General features: G+C 37.3%; 1 protein-coding gene across 3 annotated transcripts in view; it reads right to left on the bottom strand.

Annotated features, from left to right (window-relative positions):
* The window catches only part of LOC117994273 (1-phosphatidylinositol 4,5-bisphosphate phosphodiesterase epsilon-1-like), a 166,419-nt gene that overhangs the window by 88,421 nt on the left and 61,917 nt on the right, over positions 1 to 16,081 (bottom strand). For 2 of the 3 annotated variants that reach the window (XM_069507641.1, XM_069507642.1), the window contains exon 3: positions 12,837 to 12,949. In XM_069507641.1, the coding sequence (XP_069363742.1) occupies positions 12,837 to 12,949 (113 nt within the window). Of the gene's footprint in view, positions 1 to 6,579; positions 6,708 to 12,836; positions 12,950 to 16,081 lie in introns of those variants that run through there. The other variant, XM_069507643.1, reaches the window with a different exon arrangement.

Raw genomic sequence — 16,081 nt, 5'->3', positions numbered from 1 at the left:
TTTCCTCTGTATTTCATTAGCTACTCTGTGCGTCACGTCAAGCAGTGGGGTGCTAATGAACGGCGGAGGCATCAATTAGATTGAAAGAATTTTCCGGTTATTAGTGTTGCCATTTCGTATCGAGATTTATGTATGTTCCGGATTCCGTACCCGAAGCCCAAAGGGTGCCCCCCCTTTTAGTAGTAACTAAGTCTCCGCTGTCCGTCCGTCTTCCTGTCTACCAGCGGAATCATAAAATAAGTAGAGAGTTGAAGTTTCCACAGAGTGTGTATTTCCATTGCCGCTATAACAACAAATAATAAAACAAGATGGCGAATTTCTCTCTCTCTCCGTCTTTCGGAAAGTCTTCTCACTCTCCATCTCTCTTTGTTGTTTTATTTTCTCTGTATTTCAGTACCTACTCTGTGCGTCACGTCAAGCAGTGGGGTGCTAATGAACGGCGGAGGCATTAATTAGATTGTATTGACGTGGAACGAAAGAGTTTTTCCGGTTATTAGTTCTACCTTTTCGAACAGAGATTTGTGTATTTTTATTTGTGTGTGTTAGTGATAGGGTCCCGTTCGCACCCTTCGGTTACGGAACCCTAAAAAGTAAAAGGTATCAATCCTTGTGTAACCTCATCAATAAATGGCGCATGTAAGTAAGTAATGGCGAATTTCGATAATTTTTTTTATTTTTTATTCAGATACAAGTTAGCCCTTGACTGCAATCTCACCTGGTGGTAAGTGATGATGCAGTCTAAGATGATAGCGGGCTAACCTGGAAGGGGTATGGCAGTTTTTATAAAAGCCATACCCCTTTGGTTTCTACACGGCATCGTACCGGAACGCTAAATCGCTTGGCGGCACGGCTTTGCCGGTAGGAATATTAGATCAAAAGAAATTTATATAAAACTAGCTAACCTGCCGCGGCTTCGTTTGGGTGGAATTTAGAAAATCGAGGTGGGGGTTGAATTTCCAAAAATCCTGAAACACGTATTTCTTCATTTGTAACCGAAAACCCAAATACCAATTTTCATGTAAATACCTTGAGAAATGACGGACTTTCATACAAACTTTCATCCCCTATTTTACCCCCTTGGTAAACCCCTTGGTTGGTTGGTGAATTTTCAAAAACGTGAAAAAAGTATTTCATTTTTAACCGAAAGCTTAAATAGGTTTTTTTTAACCAATTTTCATCGATGTAATTTCAAAAATGACGGACTTTCATACAAACTTCTATTACCCATTAAACCCACTTAGGGGTGGAATTTCGAAAAATCCTTTCTTACTGGATACCTACTGAAGAAGCGCCGGAGTAACCATTATTAGTTTTTTTTTTTTTTTTTTTTTAATTTATTTATCACCGACAACTTCCATACATAAAAGACCGCACATTTAAATACATACAAGAAACAGTATGGTTGTCAATTACAGGTGAAACTTTGCTTATAAACTAACATGCACTAACTTACAGACTAACAGATTAAAGTACAGATTAACTTAATAACAGACAGACTTAATAACGTACAGAGTAACTTGACAGATTAACAGTAGGTAAAAATAAAATAGTTAAATATGTAAAGGAATTTAAATTTAAAGAAAAATATAGATATACCTACTTAACAAAATATAACTAACAAAATATTCACGATTAATGGTCTCCAATTTGATCACAAATAATATTTTTTTTAAATTTTTAAGATGTGTGTGGCACAGTTTGGTAAATAAACGTCCTTTCTTTCTTTTAAAGTCAAATGATTTAATTTATTCAAAATAGGTAATAAATTACTCTTATTGATTGTCTGGTATAGTGTTAGATTTATTTCTTTCTTTCTTCTTTCGTTCTTTCTTTCTTTCTGTCTTTCTTTCGTTCAAATATACGAAGGTTAAAGGTACGTGCAAACACTAATCTATCCCACACATTAAGTTACTCAGAAAATAGGGCAGGTCTGGCACTATTGGGATCTTGGTCTATTAGTACTTATGTTTTACTAGCTGATGCCAGCGACTTCGTCCGCGTGGACTACACAATTTTCAAACCCATATTTCACCTCCTTGGGGGTTGAATTTTCAAAAATCCTTTCTTAGCGGATGCGTACGTCATAACAGCTATCTGCATGCCAAATTTCAGCCCGGTCCGTCCAGTAGTTTGAGCTGTGCGTTGATAGATCAGTCAGTCATTCAGTCAGTCAGTCAGTCACCTATTTCTTTTATATATTTAGACTAGCTGATGCCCGCGTCTTCGTCCGCGTGGATTGACGTTTTTCAAAATCCCGCGGGAACTCTTGCGTTTTTGCGTGATTGAGTAACAAACATCCAAACCCATTTCATCCATTTCATCTTGTGCCAAGTGGGTGCAAGAACTAATTTTAGATTAAATTAATTATTAAATACTTCTTATTATCTACTAACTACTACCTACTAACCGTTAATTTTAAGTTTGTTTGTACCTACCTTAGACATAAGATGAATAAACTAGTTTTCTTTCTTTCTTTCTTTCAAACATCACATTTATAATATTAGTAGGATTAGGATAAACAGTAGGGAGTATAATAACAATTTACTTAGGTAGTATACAGTTAATCTACACCCCCCACCCCCCACAGAGGTCAAAGTCCCGTACCCAAGCAAAACATTCTGTATCTCGGCAATTTGTGTTTTTCACTCGGCATTTCGTACCCAAAATACCACCAAAATGAGTACAAAAAGCATAATTTCATGACACTACCCATCTCCTTTTAACATGTACAAAACGAAAAAGACGGCGCGAAACCGCCATATTTTCGTGGTTTAAGTCCGGAGAAAATAATTCATGAAAATGCTACCTTTTTCCATGCAATCGAATGTTAACCTTATTTGTATGTGTTAAAGTTCAATTTGCATTGTATAAGCTGAATACAGAAGGTTTGCATTTAGTTTTTTCTGCTAATAAAGTATGATGTTGTTTATTGAATTAAATTTTTTTTATAAATTGCAGAAATAAGAATAAGAATAAGAATAAGAATAAGAATAATTTATTTTGAATCTAGAATTTAGGCACAAGAAACAAGTTTCCTACCCTCTGCACTAGGAAAACCCTGTATTGCAGAAGGCAGTTACAAGTTTTTTTAAAACTAAGGACTTAATATATTATATCTAATATTATACTAAAATTATAGGTAAGAGAACGAGTTTCCTACCCTCTGCACTAGGAAAAAACCTGTGTTGCAGAAAGGCAGTTACAAGTTTCCTAAAAACTAACCTAATATTATACCTCACCTAATACTATACCTAATGTTATACTAAATTATAGATAAGAGTGAGTGTGTGTACGTGTGTTTTCTGTATGTGTGTGTGTATATATGTGTGTGAGCGTGTGTGTGTGTGTGTGTGTATGTGAGTGGGCGCGCGCGCAAACTATATTCTAATTTTTAAAATATTTTCTGTTTCTTCATAGCCTTTGGATGCCAGCCAGCTTTTAATTGCTTTGGTCAAATTGAATTTATTTATTTGGTATATTTTGATATCTTTGTTAGCCCTGCTAAATATATTATACGCCAATGATGAGCTAAATTCATATTGTGATCCAGCGAAACATGTATTTGCAGAGTGCGTAGGAAGTTTGATTACTCTTTTGCTATTGTCTATAGTGCTGGGATCGATTTCAGAATAGGTTAGGACCTACCTAAAAAAAAGCTGTAGCCTAGTAGTTAGGACGTCCGCCTTCTAATCGGAGGTCGGGGGTTCGATCCCGGGCACGCACCTCTAACTTTTCGGAGTTATTTGCGTTTCAAGTAATTAAATATCACTTTCTTTAACAGTGAAGGAATACATCGTGAGGAAACCTGCATGCCTGAGAGTTCTCCATAATGTTCTCAAAGGTGTGTGAAGTCTTCCAATCCGCACATGGCCAGTGTGGTAGACTTTGGCTAAAACCCTGCTCTCTGAGAGGAGACCCGTGCTCTGTAGTGAGCCGGTGATGGGTTGATCATGATGGTGATGATGAATAATTTAGAAGTTAAGGGCTGGGATATCGTAAATGGTAGATTTTTCTAGTTCAAGACACCTCATAATAAAACTCAAAAATGTTACTCTTAATTAGATGACAAACAGACAGACAAACAGACGGACAGACCGATGCACTGGACGGAGTTATAAGGGTTCCTAGTTTTACTACGGATCTCTAAAAGCCACGCCAATCAACGCAGATATCCTTGGGAAAGCCCTGTACCTAGTAAAATGGTAATTTTTAGGGGCGAAATTTTCCCTAATTCTGCTATTATGGAAATCCAACTCTCGTTAATGTACTAATTAAATGAAGGAATGAAACAGACCTACTTAATAGGTATTGTAAATGCGATTAAATTTAGACGACTTCCCTGGCGCAGTGCTGAGTGGTCTTATAAGTGAAAGGTCCCAGGTTCGATTACCAGAAGGGCAATTTGGGAATTTATAATTTTTAAATTGTCATTAATTAAAACACACGATTGCCCTGCCAAAAATTGGACGAAACTATAAGGGTTTCCAATTTTACTACTGATCCCTACAACCAAACTAATCAGCGCAGATATTTGTGTGAAATTTCTGTACAGTCCTGTAGAAAATGGTAATTTTTAGGGGCGAAAATTTCCCTAATTCTGCTATTATGGTAATCCAACTTTCGGTAGTATGGTAGTAATTAAATGAAACAACGAAACAGATACCTATAGAATAGAATAGAATATGTTTTATTCATGTAAACTTTTTACAAGAGCTTAAGAATAGTCAGGTAGTTTTAATTTACCACTGGTTCGGAATGCCGTTCCTACCGAGAAGAAACCAGCAAGAAAACGACCTAATAGGTATTGTAAATGCGATTAAATTTAGACGACTTCCCTGGCGCAGTGGTGAATGGATTTTTTATAAGTGGGAGGTCCATGCAAATCAATGCAGATATTCGTGTGAAATTTCTGTAGATCCCTGTAGAAAATGGTAATTTTTAGGGGCCAAATTTTCCCTAATTCTGCTATTATGGTAATCCGAATCTCGGTAATGTGGTAGTAATTAAATGAAGGTCCGAAACGGGCCTTAATTAATAGCCTCTTAAAGTTTCTACTTAATCACTACCCTTGTTATAAATGCGAAAGTGCGTTTGTTTGTTGGTTTATTGGTTTGTCCTTCAATCACGTCGCACCGCATTGGCGTGATTTTTGTATGGATATACTTAGTTAAAGACATGGAGAGTGACAAAGGCTACTTTTTATTCCAAAAAATGAAAGAGTTCCCACGGGATTTTCGAAAACCAAAATTCACGTGGACGAAATCGCGGGCATCAGCTAGCGTATAAATAAAAATCCTTTTATACCATACCCCACTTGGTATAGTAATCTTACTTTGAAAGTTGAAATTTTCTTCATGAGGAAATTTTAATTTTTTTCTTGTGATGTAACCACAAATTCACGGTTTTTGGATTTTTTCCTTTACTTATGCTGCTATCTGCTAAATTTTATGATTCTAGGTTAACGGGAAGTACCCTATAGGTTTTCTAGACAGACACGACATATAGACGGACAGACGGACAGACACGAAGTGATTCAATAAAGGTTCCTTATTCGTTTTGAAGTACGAAACCCTAAAAACTCTGACTCAATAATTAATAAAGTCTCCCTAACTTTTCACCTTAAAAATTGGTAATCAAATAACCAACCCTTATAAAAATACTTTGAAATATTTCAAATATTAATTACCTTGATCAAAAGATCGGAAGCCTAACAAAAACTTTGCACAATTGATGGGTTCTTACTTAATTACTGACCAATTTTCAAAAAACCGGTCTGGTGCGTGTCGAACTTGCTCAGAAAGGGTTCCGTACCATATAAGAAACAACAATGTTTAATTTTTTAAAATTTACAAGGCGGCCATTTTGAAATTTTTAGTATTTGTTCAAACGCTGGCAAAAATGAAGACAGGTAATAGCACTGATGATTACTGATAATATGATGCCACATAAAAACGCGAAAATCCTATAATTTTGTAAAATTTCAAGATAATATTGCAAATAAAACATCTGACTGACGCTAGAGGTCAACGAATGTTCCGGAAGTAAGCCACTCGGTGTCAATGCCGCGTCGTAGGCGAGGCATTGACCCAGGTTTTGCACGCTATACATTGCGGGTTTGAAAAATACTAAATAATCAACTACAAAATGAGGCAAATGGTTATTGGTATTGGATTGTGTTTAGGTAGTATAACAATAACGCTAAGTTTTTGCTAACTTTCCGGTTACACCCTGTATATCGTGTGCAATGGTACGGAACCCTTCGTCCGACTCGCGCTTGACCTGTTTTTAGGGTTCCGTACCTCAGAAGGAAAAACGGAACCCTTATAGGATCACTTTGTTGTCTGTCTGTCTGTCAAGAAACCTACAGGGTACTTCCCGTTGACCTAGAATCATGAAATTTGGCAGGTAGGTAGGTAGGTAGGTCTTATAGCAGACATTAGGGGAAAAATCTGAAAACCGTGAATTTGTGGTTACATTACACAAAAAAATTAAATTGTGGTCGTGAACTAAAAATTAGTGTTTTCAATTGTTGAAGTAAGATAACTATATCAAGTGGGGTATCATATGAAAGGTCTTCACCTGTGCATTCTAAAACAGATTTTTATTTATTTTTATTTACAAAGGAGTGTAGTGCATTGTTAGTTAGCTCGTCTTGTTTTTGTAATTCGGTAGTATTACAGCTAAGTACATTACACTTTGGAGGGTCGATTTAGTTATCAAATATTCACGAATTAAGTATGTTAATCCTCCTGTTCCACTGAGCGTGAGCCGCGGGAGATAGCCGGACTGTCTGATAAAGAGATAGATAACAGGGTTTTTTTCTGAAACATATTCTTTATTAAACTTTTTTTTTTTTTTTTTTTTTTAATACAATAAAACTTAAAGCTAGCCTTATCTAATTACTATATAAATCATGACCGCGTGGAATGGTGCCAAGAATACTGGCTGCATTTCCGCGCTGGACAGCCAGGCTGATCCGCTGCGCAAAAAATGAGCCAGCCCATGGGCTTTTTATATTTTTTTATAGTTTGTATGCTTAAATGAGCATCATTCAAGCCTTCGCGTCTTTTCTAGACGACATTATTATCTCGAAGACTTTTTTTTCGGTGATTAGGTCGTATGGACTAAAAAAAATTCAAACCCCTATTGTATCCCCCTTATGGGTTGAATTAAATCTTTTCTTAGCGGATGTCTATACGTCATAATAGCTATCTGCATGTCAAATTTCAGCCCGATCCGTCCAGTAGTTTGAACTGTGCGTTGATAGATCAGTCAGTCAGTCACCTTTTCCTTTTATATATTTAGACTAGCTTATGCCCGCGACTTCGTCCGCGTTGACTACACAAATTAAAATTCCCCTTAGGTATTGAATTTTCAAAAATCCTTTCTTAGGGGACGCCTAAGTCATAACAGCTTATTTCGGTTCGGTACATTTTGGACCAAATATTCGGCCGGACATTCGTATTCGGTTGAACCTACATTCGGCGCATCTCTAGTACAGATATCGGCAAAGCCTTGCCGCCAAGTGATTTAGCGTTCCGGTAGGTACAATACCGTGTGGAAACCAAAGGGGTATAGGTTTAATAAAAAACTGCCATACCCCTTCCAGGTTAGCCCGCTACCATCCTAGACTACATCATCACTTACCACCAGGTGAGATTGCAGTCAAGGGCTAACTTGTATCTGAATAAAGAAAAAAAACCCCATCTAGCTTAAGCCCATCGACTACGAAAGGTTTGTTTTGTTATCAAATATTAATGTTTTATGTAAATCCGACAGCTCTACTGTCCGCGACAGATGGTCGGACATTTTGTCAGATAAACAGTCTGTTCATCTGACAGATAATATATGTACCTACCTACTAAGTTAAAGACGTACCTAGCTAGGTACAAAGTTAAAATAGCAAAAATAGCAATTATTTAGCTTTCCGGTACAGTGCGGTTAATAGAGCGGGTGATAGCCCTTTTTTATCGCTGGGAAATGCGTTTACGCATCACCCCCTGGAAGCCAGCCAGCTACCCAACCGGCCAGCCCACTGAAAGGAAGGTATGTGGGACTCGCCGGCCGAGAGGCGACCGGACCCAGCGGCGCTCCTGCGCGTCGCCTGGCTGGTTCACGGGAACACCGAAGCAATCAACCGACGCCGACGTCCGCCGAGCTGGACCCTCCACCGGGGACGAGGTGCCCCACCACACGTCCGAGGCGCACCACCGATGTGGATTTTCATGAGGACCATTTTGAATTTTCAGGGTTCCGTACCTCAAAAAGAAAAACGGAAACCTTATAGGATCACTTTGTTGTCTGTCTGTCTGTCCGTCTGTCTGTCAAGAAACCTACAGGGTACTTCACTTGGCATTTGGGGAAAAATCTGAAAACCGTGAATTTGTGGTTACATTACACAAAAAAAATTAAATTGTGGTCATAAACTAATAATTAGTATTTTCAATTTTCGAAGTAAGATTACTATATCAAGTGGGGTATCATATGAAAGGTCTTCACTTGTACATTCTAAAACAGATTTTTATTTATTTTTAGGTATAATAGTTTTTGATTTATGATGCAAAATGTCGATAAAATACGATTGTATTACGGAACCCTCAGTGCGCGAGTCTGACTCGCACTTGGCCAGTTTTTTATTATTTGTTGTCATAGCGGCATTAGAAATATACTTTCTATGAAAATTTCTACCTATTATGGTCCACGAGATACAGCTCGCTGACAGACTGACGGACGAACGGACGGACGGACAGCGGAGGTTTAGTAATAGGGTCCCGTTGGCACCCTTGGAGTACGGAACCCTAAAAACTAATGACAGTTACCGCCATCTTGCGGTGTAACCTATCACAGCTAGGTAAATGTGAAAATCAGTAAAAGTTGCTCATTTCGTTGATGGCGATATAAAATTATTTATCGCCCGTAAAAGATGGACGTAAAAATGCAATAAATAGCTAGAAGTCAGTCTATTCGGCACCTTACAGAATGAGCAGTTCTATTTTAGGTAAACGTGCCTATAAAAACACCTCTACATAATTTGGATGATGATTATGTCAATTTTTTTTACAAAAAAAATAAAAACCGACTTCAATACACAAACACTAAAAATTAAAAAATAATTTTTATTTATTACCGAATATATTATGTATACAAGAGTTAATAATTATAGTTCCATAATAATTCTTTTTGGTGCCGGTGCCAATTAGATTTAGCTGCGCGAATCGTCTAGACTTCATATTTTTATGAGACTCTACAATGGGGCTAATTCCTTTGTACACAATCTCTAAACTAAACTAAAATGGCACGTCTAAATCTATTGCTATCCCTTTCATAATGTTGCTTGCGGAAAAGGATAGCACTAGATTTAGACCTGTTAATTTAGTTTAGTTTAGAGATTGTGTACAAGAGAATCGGCCCCAATGGCACCTTTCAAACGAAAAAAGAATTTTCAAAATCGGTCCAGGCATCTTCGAGTAATCGGGTAACATACATAAAAAAAAAGATTCCGACGAATTGAGAGGAGGAGGTCCTCCTTTTTTTAAGTCGGTTAATAAATTATTTCTTCATCATCATGATCAATCCATCAATTTGAAGTGGCAATGGGCAGGACACATAGTTCGTAAAACTGATATAGACGTTGGGGTCCCAATGTGCTGGAATCGCGCCGGAAGACGCGCTGGAAGACCTCCCACTAGGTGGACGGAAATCATCAGAGGAGTCGCAGGGAGCATAGTGTGGGTACCATTAGAAAATGTTTAAACTTGTTAAACTGTTTTGTTAAATTTTTTTTTTTTTTCATTTTTAGGGTTCCGTACCTCAAAAGGAAAAACGGAACCCTTATAGGATCACTTTGTTGTCTGTCTGTCTGTCTGTCAAGAAACCTACAGGGTACTTCCCGTTGACCTAGAATCATGAAATTTGGCAGGTAGGTAGGTCTTATAGCTGGCATTTGGGGAAAAATCTGAAAACCGTGAATTTGTGGTTACATTACACAAAAAAAATTAAATTGTGGTCATAAACTAATAATTAGTATTTTCAATTTTCAAAGTATGATTACTAAGTCAGGTATCATCATATGAAAGGTCTTCACCTGTACATTCTAAAACAGATTTTTATTTATTTTTATGCATCATAGTTTTCGAATTATCGTGCAAAATTTCGAAAAAATTCGACTGTTGTACGGAACCTTCGTTATGCGAGCCGGACTAGCACTTGGCCGCTTTTTCATTTTCATTTTCAGTACGCGGCAGAAAGTAATGTACACCGGCCTTTAGAATGACATTTCGGCTTTGTAGAGCGTTGTCTGTCTGTCTGTCACTCATTCCTATATTATGATGTTTTGTCAGTCTCAACGACAGGGACAACGCTCTACAAAATATCTGCTATCTCCTTCTAAAGGTCGAGAGGCTGCGTACTGTAGGTCACTCAGCTATGAAATGAAGAACGTATATTCCCACGTACATTGAAACCTCAAACACAAATAGTAGGTAGGTATAAAAGGGAAAAGGGAGACCCAAAGGCAATTTAGTGATAACATCCCTTTTTCCGCTTCTAGGGAAATTACTGTGACCACGTCGTCGGTTCAGTATGTATGTTTTTTTTTATTTTTTTATAAAGAATTTTAGCCATGTTAAATGACTAATATTCCCCTTTCCTCTCCAACTAAGCGTCAAGCTTGTGCTAGGAGTAGGTACGACAATAGTGCAACGGGTGGGGTTTGAACCGGCGACCTTTCGGTTTTTCAACCCACTCCTTTACCGGTTGAGCTATTGAGGCTCAATGTATGTATGTATATACCTACTTTATTGCACCACAAAAACACAATGACAGGTTACAAAAGAAATCTCTAAAGTAGGTACAAAAAGGCGGCCTTATCGCTAAATAGCGATCTCTTCCAGACAACCTTAACGCTAGAAAACGGACAAATGGACAATGGGAGGTGGTGTTATAATAAACCTAATATACCAATAGATAAATAAACTAAACCATATAATCTATATATATAAAATTCAAAGTCCTGACTGACTGACTGACATATCATATATTAACGCACAGCCCAAACCACTGGTCCTAAAGACATGAAATTTGGAGGGTCTATTCTTTGTAAAGAGTAGGTATCCACTAAGAAAGGATTTTTCGAAATTCCACCCCTAAGTGGGTTAAATGGGGGATGGAAGTTTGTATGAAAGTCCGTAATTTTTCAAGTTATTTGCATGAAAATTGGTATTTGGGTTTTCTGTCACAAATGAAGAATTACGTGTTTCAGGATTTTTGGAAAATTTTGCCCATAAAGGTGGTAAAATAGGGGATGAAAGTTTGTATGGGACAGTTTTAATTATTGATATTAATTACTTGGGAAAGTAGGTTTTTTCTTGAGGTTAGGTGTCAGCTAAGAAACGACTATGAGAAAATCCCCCCCCCCTAAAGGGATGAAATAGGGGTTGGAAGGTTATATGTGTTATTCGGTGCTGGGGCAGGGTTCGCGTCCTGATGTTATAATGTTTGTTTCTGAATAAAACATGCCATTTGTTTCCTGTAGGCGACGCGGGCGAAGCCGCGGGCAGAATCTAGTAAGACTATAAAATACATATTATTAATATACTAATACATACAAATAACTCAGTAGGTACTCAGTTTCATACATATTTTACACAACTGTCCAAAATGTGTGTAAGTGAGTTTTATGTTGTCACACCATACAATTTAATAACTATATGTCTAAGTAAATCTGTTAAACAAAATTGTAATCCTATCTGGCCTTATTTTAAGTCTGAAATGTCAAATTCTATTATCTGTAACGCTGTTGATTACAAATCTTATATATATAAAAGGAAAAGGTGACTGACTGACTGACTGACTGACTGATCTATCAACGCACAGCTCAAACTACAGGACGGATCACGCTGGAATTCGGCATGCAGATAGCTATTATAACGTAGGCGTCCGCTAAGAAAGGATTTTTCAAAATTCAACCCCTAAAGGGGTAAAATAGGGGTTTGAAGTTTGTATGAAACTCTGTCAGTTTTGAAGTGTCTATAAAGAAGTTTTGTAGATAATATTTTTGCAATTAGCCGTATGACATATTTTAAAATCTCAAACCTAAGGGTGTAAAACAGGGGTTTAAAATTTGTGTAGTCCACGCGGACGAAGTCGCGGGCATAAGCTAGTAAATTGAATAAAATGAAAATTCTCGTGCGTATTCGTACGTGATCGCACGATTGAAGTCCGTACGAAAACGCATCCAAAGTGCGGCTAGCCTAAAAGGCACATAGCTCTGCAAGGTTATGGATTTTACGACATGGCAATTACAAATATCGTCCACCCATAAAACCCCTAAACCCCTAACCAGATAACATGATCTGTTTAACGGTCTGTCCCTAACGTACCAAATCCGGGGTCACCCTTTCACGGGACATTAAGCATCATTTTTAGTTAAGCTCAGCAAACCCTAGGTTTTAAATCCGGCTTAAGGTAGCGAGTCCACTGTCAGCGTTCTACAGTGTATCGTTCTGCGTTCTGAATCATCATCATCATCATCATCATCATCATCATCATCATCATCATCATCATGATCAACTCGTCACCAACCAATCACAAACGAAACTATGTTTTCTAATAAAATTTGAAAATATTAATTATGTTTTCTAATAAAATTTGAAAATATTAATAATTTCGCTGATATTATTATGTCAGCCGGACTGTCCATATGATATTACATTAATTTTGTACCAACGATCTCAATGTTTTATCCATTCATTTTTAATTTTAGTTCAGTTTCGTTGCGTGTAGATGGCGCTAGTATTAAGTTAGCTCTCAGTAACATCTTTTGGATAGTTTCTTACCTGGTAAAAAATCTTGTACTCTGTGTCAGTGAGCCTGAGGGCTACTTCTTCGGGGAAGTGGAGGAGGGTCTTCAACGTGGTCAGTTCCTCGAGACTGCTGTCTGATGATGGGCCTGGAAGGGAATAAACACCCTGGATTAGATGCTAATAGCTTATATTGTACTCTAAATAAATAAAAGGAAAAGGTGACTGACTGACTGACTGATCTATCAATGCAGAGCTCAAACTACTGGACGGATCGGGCTGAAATTTTGCATGCAGATAGATATTATGACGTAGGCATCCGCTAAGAAAGGATTTCTGAAAATTCAACCCCTAAGGGGGTGAAATAGGGGTTTGAAATTTGTGTAATCCACGCGGACGAAGTCGCTCTTTAATATTAAACTTTAAAAAGCTGCTGTGATAGCTTAGTGGTTTCTGCACGGCATCGTACCGGAACGCTAAATCGCTTGGCGGCACTTTGTTAGTAGGGTGGTAACTAGCCACGGCTGAAACCTCCCATCAGACCAGACCAGAAGTTTTAGAAATTATAAAATTCCAAACCCCTGCCGGAAATCGAACCCGGGACCTCCCACTAACAAGACCACAGCGCTTACCACTGCACCAGGGCGGTCGTCAAGTACAATAATTAGTACGCTACTATACTATAAGTCCCGCAAATTGCTAATGCGCGTGGCCGCCATTTTAGTGACGTCAGTAGGTACTAGATTGAAGTTTCGAGCTGATGGTATTTTTTTACTAAAATATACGTCAAATGACGTCAAGATGATGTCATTTCAATGTTAATGAGACATGGTTTCAGCGCAATAGCAATTTGCGGGACTTATACTTATATTTCTCATTGGAGACTGCTTTGGTTTAAGTGTTTTTATATATGATATAGGTACTATCTATTTACCTAATTGTAACTGTTTGTCTCTACAAAATAAAATAAATTAAATTAAATTAAAATGATATGAAATATTTGAAAAGAGCAACCGCCGAGTTTCTTGCTGGTCCTTCTCGGTAGGAAAGGCATTCCGAACCAGTGGTAGATGCATCCGACGATTCGAAAGCACTTGTGAAAGTTTACTTGAGTAAAAAAGATTTTTATTTTATTTTATTTATTTATTTTGACTACCTATTTTGAATTCTGTGAGCGCTCCAGTCTAGAATATTTTAGATTTTGGATTAAGGTTGCGGTTTCGGATATTACGTAACGGTAGAATAATTATGAATACCTTATTATAATCCGTTCATTTGTAAAGGCGGGCATTCCGTAAGTCCCAATCGGCCTGGTTATTATTCTAAGCCAAACGTTGGGTCTGTGCCAGTTTATCAATTTAATTACGGATCTTTTAACATTATACGATAAATCTGAAACGATTTCATGCGAAAAGATGCAAATTTCACTTTTCAAGCGCTTAATGTAGTATGTATAGTATGTATCTAAGTATAAGACTACAGAGGAATGTGCAGTGCTCAGACAAGCCGCCAAGCGCTTACGAGCACGAAGAAACCAATATTGTGTTTTTTCTGTTTGTGTGGAAAAAAAAAAATTAAAAAAAAAAAAAAATGGATTTAAAAAATACCTATAGGATCTAGCTAGTTACCCATATAGAGCTATAGAATTATTTAGCTAGCCAATTCTTAATCTTGCATCATGAATGAAGTTACCTAAGCAGGAAGCACTTAACATTGTTTTGTACGAGATCAAATTATCTTTGCGGTCAAGAGTTATGCTTGTTTACTATTTTGTATTTCTGTGAGTGTTCTAGTGTAGAATATTTAAGATTTTTTATTAAGGTTACGGTTTTGGATATTACGTAACGGTAGAATAATTATGAATACCTTATTATAATCCGTTTATTTGTAAAGGCGGGCATTCCGTAAGTCCCAATCGGCCTGGTTATTATTCTAAGCCAAACGTTGGGTCTGTGCCAGTTTATCAATTTAATTACGGATCTTTTAACATTATACGATAAATCTGAAACGATTTCATGCGAAAAGATGCAAATTTCACTTTTCAAGCGCTTAATGTAGTATGTATAGTATGTATCTAAGTATAAGACTACAGAGGAATGTGCAGTGCTCAGACAAGCCGCCAAGCGCTTACGAGCACGAAGAAACCAATATTGTGTTTTTTCTGTTTGTGTGGGAAAAAAAAAAATTAAAAAAAAATGGATTTAAAAAATACCTATAGGATCTAGCTAGTTACCCATATAGAGCTATAGAATTATTTAGCTAGCCAATTCTTAATCTTGCATCATGAATGAAGTTACCTAAGCAGGAAGCACTTAACATTGTTTTGTACGAGATCAAATTATCTTTGCGGTCAAGAGTTATGCTTGTTTACTATTTTGTATTTCTGTGAGTGTTCTAGTGTAGAATATTTAAGATTTTTTATTAAGGTTGCGGTTTCGGATATTACGTAACGGTAGAATAATTATGAATACCTTATTATAATCCGTTTATTTGTAAAGGCGGGCATTCCGTAAGTCCCGATCGGCCTGGTCATTATTCTAAGCCAAACGTTGGGTCTGTGCCAGTTTATCAATTTAATTACGGATCTTTTTACACTAAAAATCGTAAACGATTTCATTAACGACACGACGTATCGTTTTAAGTGAAATGATGCAATTTTCACTTTACAATACAATTCATTATTTGCATAATATGTGTAGGTACATAAGGTGTTAAATCTAATAAACATAGTCCAGCACATTAGGCATGTCGGCGTACAAATATGCAAGCGCTTAGTGGATTTAAAGAATACCTATAGGATCTAGCTAGATATATAGCTATAGAATTCAGCTAGCCACAGCTTTAACGGTGAAGGAAAACATCGTGAGGAAACCTTCATGCCTGAGAGTTCTCCATAATGTTCCCAAAGGTGTGTGAAGTCTACCAATGCGCACATGGCTAGCGTAATAGACTATGGCTAAACCCTTCTCACTCTGAGAGGAGACCCTGTAGTGAGCCGGCGATGGGTTGATCATGATCATGATCACGATAACCACTTCAGTAACATACCTGATCATAACGATCGTATCGTATCGTATGGTGTAAATGAATATTTTTCAAACTTTTCAAATTAAGCACCCAGTGGATTCCTCCTTTACTTTCCCTTTCTACAGTAATGTAATTGTTACAGCCACTTTGATTGCATGAAAGAGTTAACTTACATTTTAGACGAGTAATTATAACTAAAGAACTAACTATAACTTTCACTTGTAGAGATTAGTAGTGGAAGAAAGTAGAAACAC

The sequence above is a fragment of the Maniola hyperantus genome, chromosome 26 (assembly GCF_902806685.2).
Source record: "Maniola hyperantus chromosome 26, iAphHyp1.2, whole genome shotgun sequence".
NCBI lineage: Eukaryota > Metazoa > Arthropoda > Insecta > Lepidoptera > Nymphalidae > Maniola > Maniola hyperantus.
This window is presented reverse-complemented; position numbering and strand designations above follow the sequence as displayed.